We start from the raw sequence: 13442 nt of genomic DNA on the forward strand, positions 1-13442 counted from the left end.
CTTGTAGATAGCAAACAGCCTTAACAATTTTCTGTAAGTGCTATGATTATTCTAACCCAATTAGCAATGACATCTTATTCTAATTCTTCCAGGATGGAAAATTCTTACCTAGAGAATACTTCTTCTCCTGGTTCTGGGGTTTCCAAATATAAAGCACTATTTCCTGCACTTAACTAAACCATGGGGTGGCCCTAAGTATCACTGCCCTCCAGGATAATGGAGTTTCTCAAGTGGCTTGTTTTGCACAGAATTAAACATCTCTGTACAAAAGCTTTCTGGGAAAAGTGACTTGGCGATACTTTTGGACCTCTAATAAACACAAAAGGAAATGAGCAGTTCATGAAAACAACTGGAAATATTGAGAAAGTTGTCTAAAATGGGTCAGATCCAGGCTTCCCTGGTGGCTCAGTGGTAAAGAATCCTCCTGCTAATGCATGAGACACAGGTTTTATCCCTGATTCAGGAAGATCCTACATGCCTTGAAACACCTAAGCTTGTGCGCCACAACTGCTGAGTCTGTGCTCTAGAGCCTGGGCTCTGCAAGAAGAGAAGCCACTGCAAAGAGAAGCCCCTGCTCGCCACAACTAGAAAAAAGCCCATGCAGCAATGAAGACCCAGCATAGCCAAAAATACATAAAATTATTAAAATGGCTCAGATCTATGGATAAGAAACATTTTAATGAAGTCTGCTGATACTACAGCACATAGGATATTTATTTCTCAAAGAGAAAATGCTATAGTAAATATCTATTAATACTTCCATTTATAAGTTATACTCTGTTTTCATTATAGATCTTTATTTCTCACTCCAAAATACACTGATGACTGATAGATATGAGTTCTCCTTCAGTGGCTCCTTCAGTGGCTACATCAGACTGAAAAACTCAAGACCTATGTTATTTCTCTAGAAAATGAGATATTTGACTCCCGTTCCAGTTGCTTCACATTTTCCTTTGTACATTCTTTTCAGCACTGGGTCTTTGTTGCTGTGCATGCGTTTTCTCCAGCTGTGGAGAGTGGGGGCTACTCCCTAGTTGTGGTGCTCAGGTTTCTCTTGTTGCAGAGTGCAGGCTCTAGGTGCAATGGCTTCAGCAGTTGTAGCTCTTGGGCTCTAGACTGTGGGCTCAGTAGTTGTGGTGCACGGGCTCTGTTGCTCTGAGGCATGTGGAATCTTCCTGGATCAGTGATCAAACCCATGTCCCCTGCATTAGCAGGTGGATTCTTAACCACTGTACCACCAGGGAAGTCCCTACTTAAGCTCTTCTGTATGGCAGCTTATGTCCATATATGACATGTCATCTTACAGGTAAGGCTGTTAAACTCTACTTTCTAAAGAAACTGAGTAATAAAGTGGATATTATCAATAGTACCCAACATTAGATTTATTTTTTTTTCCAACATTAGATTTATATATGATAATTTTTATCACCAAGATCAATTTTAAAAGATGTAGACTTAAACAAAAATGACTGGATGTATAGCAGAGAAATAAATTTAAATGTTGATTAAAGCATATACAGTTTCTAATGTATCAGTTAACAATTATTGGTAGATAGAGCATAAAGGAGATGGTTTCATTTTTCATCAAGTACATGAATTATTTACAAAGATACACAGTAGGTAGGGTGATCTTTTCAAATGTGATCACTCAAATCTTAACACTCTCTTGCTCAAAAACAGACAGCTTTCCATCATACTTTGGACAGAATAAAACCCAAAGTCCTTATCAGGCTGCCAAGGTCAGGCAGGCTCTTGTTCTGTGACCTCATCTCCTACACACTCTCCCTTAATCAGGCCGCCACTGCACCACGCCCACACTCGTTCCTGCCTCAGAGGGTTCCAGTATGCTGGTTGCCCCTTTGGTCCCAGGTGTGCTCCTGGTGTCGGCTCCATCCAGGCACCTTCTGGCTGTCCCTTTGCCTGGAATATTTGTTCCTGGTATCTTGCTCCCTCATTTCACTTGAGTCTCTCCTCAAATGTTACTGCCTGAGATGGTTTTTTAGCACTGCTCTGGCTCCATCATCATTCTCTATCCCTAACCTTGTTTAATTATTTTTGGTAGTATTTATCATTATTTGGGGTTATATTTATTTTCTTTAAAAAGATATTTTTTTGAACATGTCAGGTCTTAGTTTGTGTCATCTGGGATCTTTCACTGCGGTGCATAGGCTCTCTAGTTGTGGCTCATGAGCTCAGCAGTTGTGGCTCGCAGGCTTAGATGCTCTGAGGCATGTGGGATCCAGTTCCCCGGCCAGGGATCGAATCCACATCCCTTGCACTGGAAGTGCAGAGCCTTAACCACTGGACCATCAGGGAAACCCCCCCATACTTATTTATTTTCTGTCTCACATGAAAGTCTCAGAAAGCTTTGTCTTATTTACAGCTCTGTCCCTCATCCCCTGGCACACTGCCACCACCACCATCATAATTGCTAACATTTACTGAGCGCTTACCAGGCTCCAGGCCTTAGTTTTGGCTCTACTACTTCATTTATTCTGTACACCAAATCCTCAGAACAGTTTAACTTGCCCAGGATTTGACTGACAGCAAATGGCAGAGTAGGATTTGAATCCACCAACTGGATTGTACAGCCTGACTCACCATTGTTACATTCTTCTCATGCAAACAAGATTGTTAAAATTCTTATGAATAAAAAATACTTAAGAATTAGACCAAAGAAAATGTGGGTAGTAACGAATTAGTTTATAAAGGCAGACAGTTAAAGTATCACAAATGGTTTCCAACATTTTAATCAGCTTCTGATATTCTCTGCCATATTTAAATCATTTAGTCCAGTAAAGGTTGGAAAGGGTTCTAAATGTTCGTATTTAAAGAAGTCAACACTCAAAATTTATATTCTAAGCACAAAGTGTAAGTACATTAAGTCACCAAATACATTTTCGAGTCAGATCCATTCAGTTAGAAAGAACAGAGGCTCTTGAACCACTGAAGATTACACCTGTGCAAACTGTTACGGCGGAGTCTGCTGCCATGCATCAGTGCGTGTAATAAAGTCAACATTGCCTCTAATAGGCTCGTAAGCTGCAAAATCAAGCTCTCTGTAATCTTCATAACTTTCTGAATTTTAAGTGAACTTGAATTTGCTAAAAGCAATTTAGACAGTACAATGAATAAGCCCAAGATGTGCACAAGATTGTTTTTCCTTTAAATCTGTAACAGAATTGAAAGTTCCTAAAGCCTAAAGTGAAATCATACCTGCTGAATGGGACTCTGTGCCTGAAACAGTATTCTTCGTCCTAGTAGTTCTGCAAAGATACATCCGACAGACCAGATGTCAATAGCATTGCTGTAATGACGGCTGCCCATCAGGATTTCTGGAGCCCGATAATACTGAGTAACAACTTCCTGAGTCATATGACGGGATTCATCTAATTCTTCCACTCTGGCCAATCCAAAATCACAAATCTAAACAGAATAGATTATCAAAATGTTGTCAAATAGACAAATATATTTACAAGTGGAATAGTAGAACAAAATAATAAAAAACTAAAATCTTGATAGACCTCTGAACTTTGCAAAGTTTTCAATGATACAGGTGGAGTACATTTGTGTCAGTATATAATTTGATATTATTTGGATGAAAGGGAAGAAAGTCTCAAAACTTCCATATTTCTATACAGAATTATTGTAAAGACAAGCTTTTCACTTTTCATTTGTTTTTAATTGGTAACTAATGAAACAAACAAAAAGCAGTTGAATGTATACTTTTAGGATCAATGAAGAAACCAAGCTAATTTATTTTCAAGGCTGCTTATGGAGGAACATATTATAAGGGGAAAAAAAAGACCTCCTGAGCTAACTATGTTCACTATCTTTTTGTTTGTTTTTGGCCGCACTGCATGGCTTGTGGGATCTTTGCTCCCTGATCAGAGATGAACCCCAGGCCTTGGCAGTGAAGCCATCAAGTCCCAGCCACTTAGACCACCAAGGAATTTCCATATGTTCACTATCTTTATGGAATGTACACAGTAAAAAATTTCTTTAAAGCTATGGGTTTCAAACAGAGTCCTGCTGAATCCTGAGAAGGTACTTCAGGAGTTACATGAACCTTTTACTTAAATTTCACATGAATCTATAAATATTTAAAATACTAATTCACATTCCAACCTGCGAATATGTCAAAAAGTAGCACACTGTAGAATACCAATGCTAACAGGTCTCTTCATTTCTTCATGCCATAAACATTTAATTAATTGAATACCTATTATATTTTAGGCAGTATGCTAGAACTTGGAGACATAACAGCAAATGAGAAAGACTGGTTAATTTACCTACAAACCTAGGAATAAATCTTTTCTTGCTCTGTTTATTTCACTAATTTATTTATTTTTGGCTGTGCTGGGTCTTTGTTGCAGCACACAGGCTTTTTTTTCCTCGAGTTGCGGACAGTGGGGGTTACTCTCCAGCTGCAGTGTGCCGGTTTCTCACTGCAGTGGCCTCTCTTGCTGCAGAGAGTAGGTTCTAGTTACGGCACACGGGCTTAGTTCCCCTGCAGCATGTGGTATTTTAGTTCTGGGACCAAGGATCGAAGCCATGCCTGCATTGGCAGGCAGATTCTTAACCACTGGACTACCAGGGAAGTCTTGCCGTTTCTGTTTAAGTGAAATGTTTTTGGAGGCTGCAAGGTGAGCTGTTAGTAAACGGCAGCAGTGCCACCACCAGCAAATTCTGCTTATTTTCAGGAATTGAGATTTTCTTGATACTGGGCAACCAAAACAGAAACTGGGAGCACTGAGGAAGAGATAAGAAAGGAACGACCATCTAAGCTCCAGTGTTCTCATTGACTAAGTCTGAGTCAATATTATTAATATAACTGACAAAATAATACTTATCTGCCTTCTAAGTTGAGGTCCTACCACAATATTTTATTTGAAAAAAGGGTCTCGTAGCTTAAAAAAGCATTGGAAAACTACTGCTTTAAAGAAAACATATTTTACCCCTAATTTTTGGCAATCTTCTCTTTTTATCTTGAATCTACTATGTCTGGTCACATCAAATGAATGCATGTCTGTATGTGGGGACAAATCAGTATGAAACCAACATCTTTAAAACTTAAAATGAAGTACATTTTCAGACCACACAGAAAAACTATACCAAAAAGGAAAATAGGCATATGTTGTTTATCAAATCCTCCCAAAGACTAGTGTTCAAGTAACACATATTATTTTAAAACTCTATTACTTGACCAAAAATTTTTAGGCTATCTTTTAAAACAAACAAACAAAAGCTAAAAATCCACTTCATTTCTCTGGTATTAAAAACAAAACAAAACAAAACACCACCTTACCCAACAGAAAATGTTTTCTCTTATAAAGCAAGCCTTTTGTTTAAAAAAAAAAAAAGATCTGGATTCATTTTTTGGCAATTTATCTGGAAGACAGGCTAAATCCAAAGTAAGAAGCTTATATGATCAGATAACCAAAAAGATGCTGCAATTTCCAGCAAAATTATCTGCTTTGTGCCTAATAGTAAACAAAATAGATTCTCAATCTGAAAGGATGATTTTTAAAAACGTTTTGTCAAATTATTTTCTACGAGTTTTTACATTTGAGAAGAGAGAATTAGCATCAGTAGATTGGCAATCTACTCCGGCTTTTAAAAGTAGGCTGCTAAGACAAGTTAAAGGAGCAGAGCAAAATTTCAATTTGTTCTGATCTGTATGTTGTTTATTCATAAATGACATTTTCTTTTAGTTACTCTTTCATGTAGCTGGAGGTTACAATACCATAAAAGATGATTTAGAAAATGGACTGCAAGTAGTTAGTGGCATCAAGCATGACAGGCTCTACACAAATGCTTTCTGAAGTTCTCCAACCAGAAACTGAAATAAGAAGAAACTGGTTTAAATTGTCGTATAAGTGACTTGGTCTGGATAAGTCAAAGAATTTCTGACTAAGGTTTTTGATTATTTTAAAAAAAGAATTAAAATGGGTTATGGAGATAAGGTCTGAAGATGTTTATTACACTGTATTTTAAGAGTTTGCTACTACTCTATTTATTTTGTTTTATTTTTGGCTGTGCTGAGACTTCGTTGCTGTGTGGGCTTTTCTCTATTTCAGGCGACCAGGGGCTACTCTCTAGTTGTGGTGCATGGGTTTCTCACTACGTTGGTTTCTCTTGTTGCAGAGCATGGGCTCTAGGGTGTGTGGGCTTTAGTAGTTGCGGCACATGGGCTCAGAAGTTGTGGTTCCTGGGCTCTAGAGTACAGGCTCAACGGTTGTGGCATATGGTCTGAGCTGCTCCGTAGCACGTGGGATCTTCCCAGAGCAGGGATCAAACCCGTGTCTTCTGCATTGGCAGGTGGATTCTTTACCACTGAGCCACCTGGGAAGCCTGGTTACAGCTCTTTTTATTTATTTTTTAATTAATTTATTTGGCTGCGCTAGGTCTTAGCTGTGGCAAATGGGATCTAGTTTCCTGACTACAGATTGAACCTGGGCCCCCTGCATTGAAAGTTCAGAGTCTTAGCCACTGGACCACCAGGGAAGTCCCACAGTGAAAAGCGGCAGGGGAGTGAACTCAATGACCTATAGAAGGAAAATTTGCTTTGGTAGTTTTTACTTTAATGGTTTTTGGGACAATTAATTATCTGTGGAAACAAAAGAATTAAGTATAATATTAGATGTTTTCAAGGAAAATATGAAAAACAGGTGTTTTTAATCTTTCTAGAGTTAAAACAGGAGCAGAGTTCTTCACAGATAGAGTGAAAGGAGATTTTTTTTTTATTCAAAAACAGTATAACACACTAGCTTTTAAAGAAAATTGGCCCACAGTTTAAAGAAAGCATTTAAAATAAAAAATGAAATTCATTTATATACTTGGTTTTAAGGTTTAGTTTAACTGCCAACAGGATAAGTGCTAATGACAGTTGATTACATTTAAAGTAGGCAACATTTATAAACAGTTCTTTTCTTTTTCAAATATATCAATTGAAATGTTAAGAATATTTACTGTAGACTGAAGCACCATATAATACTGTAGCCGCTCATAAAATAAGTGGAATTTTAATTTGCTTTCACAGTGATGACTCAGCTCTAGGAAGGCCCTTACCTCTAATTTCTATAATGGGGAAAGATATGGTGGGCCCTTCACTATTTAGGAGGTCTGCTAAGACACATTTCTGTTAGGGAGAGGGCAATGCACATATGTGGATTTTGCTATTTGTGAGCCACTCTAACAAAAGACAATGGGGGTGGTACTGTGGCTAGAGTAAAATTGAAATTGATGTCTTGAGATATGGGGGCTGCTAACCATAATAAACCCTGTAATCAATACCCCTTCAGAGGGGTAACTGAGGATTGGCCACTACATACTGTGGAAATACCTTTGACCCTTTTCTGGCTTAGTATTTTCACTTTTAAATCTTTCTATTTCCCTACTTTGCTGCCTCAGGTAAACAGCATATAAAAACATCGGCTGTGCAAAAACATACAGTCTTCTTAAAAGCCACACTTGATTGTCATGTAAGTAGATGCTTACTGGTCTTCCAATCTTTTTTTCTAATATACACTTTCTTTGTAATGGAACAAGCTGAAAAGAAATCACCTTCTCTAGTCTTCTTTCTAGTCACATTGCAATTCCGATTCCAATGTTTCCAAAATACGTGCAATAATCATGAAGAAACCATGAGCCAAGTTACTATTTTGTCCATGACTAGTGATACTGATGGAGAACACTGGGTTCTTTAATTTCTGGTAAAGTGATGAGAATAAATTTAACCATTTCTTTCACAAAAATGTGTTCTTAAACACACTCTGACATTCCACTTGCTTCCTAGATGTTTAAATAAAATGAAAAGCTACCTTTAGAACACAGTTGCTGTTCACAAGGAGATTCCCTGGCTTAATGTCTCGATGTAAAATGCCAGCTGAATGGAGGTATTTCAAACCTGAAATAACAAACAGATTTAACTGCAGATATTTAATTCCTTTTACTCAACCAATGATTTGGGGGAAAACCATAGAAACAAGAGTACAGGATTTTAAATTGTTTTCTAAATGACTGTATAATGAACATTATTAAAAGCTTGACTTAGTCCTACCTCAAAAAACTGTAATTTTGCTACAGTAAAATAAAATGTCATCAAAGGTTTGCACAGTCTAGAGATAATGTCTATAATTTGAAAGATTATTTAGGCTTAAGTATAGATAAGCATCACAAGCCCTGGAGTTAAGGCTGACCAGACCAATAACCTTGAATTGTTCCTAAGTGTGGCTCCTGGAGCTCTGGATACTCTGGATACTCTCAAGATGATTGTGAGCTGCTCCCACAAAATAGTTCCCATTAACCAACAGCAAGCCTTTTCCAGGACAGATTTTCACTGATGAGACAAAATTCAGAAACTTGCCCAGGTCTGTTGGTAGTATTCTCCACCACTGAGAATCAGGAAGGTAATTAATTACTTTAAAAATATTTTTGATATCTTTATAAAGTCTGTGGGCTTTAATAGTGCTAGATAAAAGGCACAGCTTCAAGGCTGAGTCTTCTGAATAAAGCAAATCACATTTTCTACAGTGTTAAAGAAGATCCTCTATCCCGTATCTTCCCTCTGCCACCACCCCCACTCCCAAATATCACCTTGTGTAGACAAGGTGAACTTTCTAGTTTTAACACTGTGTATGTGTTTTAGTTTATTTGGCAGATGCTTTTCAATTTTTATAAGGAATGTCTTAATTCTTTGAATCCTATGGGAGAAAAAAGTATTTTACTAGGTAAGAAAACTGTTTCAGCTTTAAACAACTCTCCAGGTGTAATGCCAAAATTCTGAAGGACACACCTGATGGCCAGAGGAAGCTCCAACAACGTCAGCCCAAACTTTTTCTCTATCAAGTCAGTACTCTTTAATGAGCCAGCCTGGAGAGTTAGTTAGTTGGCTATTTCTGTCAGTCTTCTCCATGCTTTGACTTTAAGTCATTTTGCTTTTCTAGAGTGGAACTCATGAATGCCTGCCAACTCTCACACCAGGCCCACCTACTGCTGGCTTAAAGAATGTATGTCATCCATAGGGAACACAGTTCCTTTTCAGTTAATCATCTGATGCCAGCCACATACTCCTACTAAAGACTGTTCAGTGGAAGCTTTGTGGCAAAACATCCTGCTTATTTACCCCCCGAGATTAACCCCTTTGACTACCTAATGAATTAGATAGGACCTTCTCTTCCATCACTGGAAATAAGAACCATCTGGCTACCTTTAAAAGCTTCTTATTTAACATCAACTATAGAGAGTATTAAATATACTTTGGTCAGAAGGAAAAAGTTGTGAGGCAAGAAGTAAGCCTTGGAAGGTCAGATTAGTTCAAATGCAAAGCAAAACATTTCATTTATACAGTGACACTACCTTTTTCTTCACAAAGAAAGTCTTACCTCGCAAAATCTGATAAAGAAAAACTTTGACATGATCTGAGCTGAGTGGTTGAGGAGAGACGATAATTTTATGTAGGTCACTCTGCATCAGTTCTGTGACAACATATCTTGAGGTTTTTAGTTAAGGAGAGTTCAGAGTATTCAGCCCCCAATCCCTATAAATTAGGTACCAACTCTAAATAAATAACTTCTCTTTTTAAGGCTGGAAAAAGCTTTAGGGAAAGACAGCATTTGGACAGCATGAAAAGAGATGACAATTCCAGCCCTCGTAAGATGAAAACACTGCCAAAACGAAGTAATTTTAAAAAGTTAGAAGTTAACAATCAAGTGACTATAATTAGCACTATAAAAGAGAAAAATAAGGGTAAATATTTTCAAAGACAGCCAGATCAGGAGAAATGTGAAGACCAGTAGTCTCAGGGTCTATTCAGACATGTTCCTGGAGTGTCCTCTGAATCCAAACAAGAAAGAGTGCTGGTCTCACGCTAGGCCACCATGGCACCAAAGCAAAAGATGTTAATCCATCCATTAACAGTGGCTTCAGTTACTTTGTAAAGCATGGTACTCAAAAAAACATGCAAAATGGTTAGTTTGTATCTCAGTCTCTACAGTCTTCACAACTGAACTTTTATTATTTAACTTCTTATACATTTATACTTTCTGTACTAAAATTGAAGCTTCCTATGCTTTGTACTCAGTTATATCCTCAGGGTTTTGCACAATCAACATGAGGCAGATGATCGAAGGCTAGGGCCCAGGGAATAATGGAGATGTGGAATTCTCTTGGTAAAGGCACTGTCTTTTGCTTTATCTAGAAAAGGATAGATTCATGACTTACCCCTGCCTTCAGTAACAACTCCTTAAAATTTTATGCAAGTTTTATGATTTATAACCTTCCTTCAGACAAGGGAAGAGGGCCTTTGAGTTTAGGAGGCTCTTACAAGATTTAAATTCTTTTGACACATTCTATATGTGAAAAGAATCGAAAAAAGGGTGGGTATATTAAGAATGATTCACTTTGCTATTCAGCAGAAATTAACACAACATTGTAAATCAACTGTATTCCAATAAAAATTAATAAAGACAAATGAACAAACAAGAAAAAAACCCCAAACAAATTCTTTTGACATCTTGTAAAAATTAGTTTCACATTCTGAGTAAAACACTAGGGCTTCTTCCCCGGCCCTGTGCATTTGAAAGCAGGGAAAGGCAAGATAAAAAATAGCAGAGTTAGTTTGCTTTCTTACATATTTCCTCAGATCCTAAAATTCTTCTATGAGAAAGATATTATGGAGGCTGGAGTATTTGGGTGCTCACCATTAGCTATAAAAAAACTAAAAGGATCCAGGGCAGGGGCTCTTGTTTCAGCACTGGCATGCTCATTGGAAGGGTAAGTGCTGGACATATAAAAATAAAGATGAGAAGGAGTCGGCCATGAAAACTTACATTTTCAAAAAGTGACATGAGGTTTTGTAACTTATCTTTTTGAGCTTTAAAAAGTCTCTTGTAGTAAGTGATTATTATTTGGGGACTTAAAAACACTTCTAATTTAATGTTTCAGCACAAACAAGTAGGAAAAGGGACAACTTGGGCATAGGGAGAATGACAAAATGATAACAGTTGACATACATAGTTGGACAACCCCTCCTTGGTGAGACATTTTCTCCAAATGGCTAGCGGAACATTCAACTCTGACTTTCCTTCTCCCTTTCTGGTTGTTTCTTCTCATCCCCTTTGTTGGTGCTCTTTCCCAACCACTTATTGTTGAAATGCTCCAGGGCTCGGTCCTCTTCTCTTCAGATACTCACTCTCTAGGGTAATCAAATAAGAGTCCCATGACTTTAAATAACATCCATGCTGACAACTCCCAACTTTACATCTCTAGTAATTTTCTTGCCTTAAGTCCAGCCTTGTATATTTAACTGTCTACTCATCATCTCCAATGGATGACTCACTGATGGCTCAAAATAACATGTCCAAGATATTCTGTAAGAGCGGGGGAACAGCCAAAGACACCATAGCTTAGCTCCTGCTGTCTCCAGGGAATAAGGTTTTATTTGGTCTCCTGTGGGATAGGAAAAGACACCTGAATATCTTTACTACTTCTAACGAAGGCTTACAAGCAATTCTGCGTTTAGACCTACCTGCATCCCTACTTTCTAAGATACTTGATGCCTCCAATTCCTTAGCTGCTTTGATGTTCTGAGCAAGAAGTAACCTGCTTCTGGGTTCTCATTACTGCCAGCAGAGGTTTCTGCCTCTTCTAGTATGAATTCTTAGGGACTGTAGGAAGGATTTTAACAATAAAGATCTGTGTTTTATCAAATGTGTTTTCAGATGGAAATTGTTTACATGTTTATTGGCCACATATATGTGTGAGTGTGAGAGGAGAAAAAAGAGAGGAGGAGTGAAGAAAGAGAATTGTTTCTTTTTTAACTCAGTTTTCTACTGGGGTGATAATTTTATTTGTAGACGTGCCTTACATATTAAGGGTATTAACCCTCTAGTATATACTAAAAAGTTTTTTTTCCCAGTGGGAAATCTTAATCATAGGATAGAGACAGGGGAAAAAATTTTCTATTTGCACCATATTAAGCCTTAATCAGAGGTTCTAATATTCTTGAGTTGGTTCCAGAAATCTCAAGGGATGAAAACAAAGGAACATTACACAGGGAAAAAATAAAACAGAACAACAGAGCAAAAACAGAAAAACTTCACAACTGCCATCCCTGTATCATCAACTTGTGGTTTTACTCAGGAAAAGAAAACTCCTAAACAGAGTACTTATCTGTATGGGATGTCAGTCATGTCTTCTGAGTTTACTGACAATTTTCTTCTTCCTGCCAGGATTGAAAAGTTCTTGCATGGAAGTGAAGAGCAGGTTATATTCTATTCTGTCTCACATATCTACAAAACAGGCAGCCAAGCTGCGATGCCAGAATCTTTACTGTTACTGGTGACAGTTGGTATCCATGCAAACAGCAGAGAGAAAACATCTTAATTTTCAAGTTATCAGGTTGAATTCATGGTGCTGGCACTTGAAAAATCTTGCTTTGACTTATAAAAGGAACAAACTGATACAAAAGCCAAAAACATAGAATAAGCATGAAATAATGTCATATGCTTTCTTCTAACAGTGACTACATTTTCAAAGAAAAGGGAAAAAGAAAACATTGTCTGGCTGGAATGGGTACTATTCTAACCAGATATTTTATAAATAATTACTAATTTCAGAAAATGCTCTTATGTTCAATTTAGCATTATGAAACAAGTATTTCCAGATCAGGGGGATGTTCTCACCCTAGACCTACTGGATTTAAACTGATAATGTTGAACCATTTTGACCAACAAATAATTTCACATGGTTCAACCTAATACAGAGCAAAGTATTAACAGACAGCAAAAACAAAACAAACAAGCCCCCCAAAACCAAAATGAACCTGAAAGACAAGGTGTTCAAAATGAATACAAAGGATGATTTCAAATAGTAAGTCAATTCTTCTATACTAAGAGCACATACACATGTGCATAATTTCTTACAAAATATAAACCATCAGGTACTCCCTCTGCTAAACACAAATGGCCAGATTATCATGTTACTGTCTTCAGGATTTGTGAATTTAAAAAAACTTTCATTCAATCTCCTGTTATAATATTTAAGAAACACTTTAAATGAGTGTTACTTTCATATCTCTGCTTCTTGAGAAGATGACAGTCAGCGTTAAAAAAAAGATGAGGGTAGTGTTTAATAATCTCTTAATTTAATCAGCAAGTCCAGGGAAAACCACATATAGCCCAGTCTACCTTGACAATTTCATTTACCTTTGTGCAGAGATGTTTTCCTTCCTCTAATATCTTTTAAACATAAAAATCAGAAATTTTAAAAGTATATTTTTTACAAAGTGATTAAAACAGCCACTCTGCACAGAGTAAGTTTTGTCCAGCTTTAGTTTAGCAAAATAAATTCTTTAGGGTTGAAATAAGTATGTTTCACCTCAGGGATAAAGCAAATTTTTTCTTCACAGAAAACAAGACAATGGCCAGGCCAACCTTTTA

At 37.3% G+C, this 13442-nt stretch overlaps 1 protein-coding gene across 7 annotated transcripts in view; it reads right to left on the minus strand.

The window, feature by feature from the left end:
- Positions 1-13442, minus strand: part of NLK (nemo like kinase) — a 132052-nt gene that overhangs the window by 19136 nt on the left and 99474 nt on the right. For all 7 annotated transcript variants that reach the window (XR_014079622.1, XR_014079623.1, XR_014079620.1 and 4 more), the window contains 3 exons: positions 9387-9493; positions 7824-7909; positions 3217-3426 (listed from right to left, as the gene is read on the minus strand). Coding sequence is in view for 3 of the 7 variants with exons in the window: in XM_081580409.1 (XP_081436535.1) it covers positions 3217-3426; positions 7824-7909; positions 9387-9493 (403 nt within the window). In the remaining 4 variants the exon portion in view is untranslated. The remainder of the gene's footprint in view (positions 1-3216; positions 3427-7823; positions 7910-9386; positions 9494-13442) is intronic.

The sequence above is a fragment of the Giraffa tippelskirchi genome, chromosome 3, assembly GCF_054371585.1.
Source record: "Giraffa tippelskirchi isolate mGirTip1 chromosome 3, T2T-mGirTip1v1.2.pri, whole genome shotgun sequence".
NCBI lineage: Eukaryota > Metazoa > Chordata > Mammalia > Artiodactyla > Giraffidae > Giraffa > Giraffa tippelskirchi.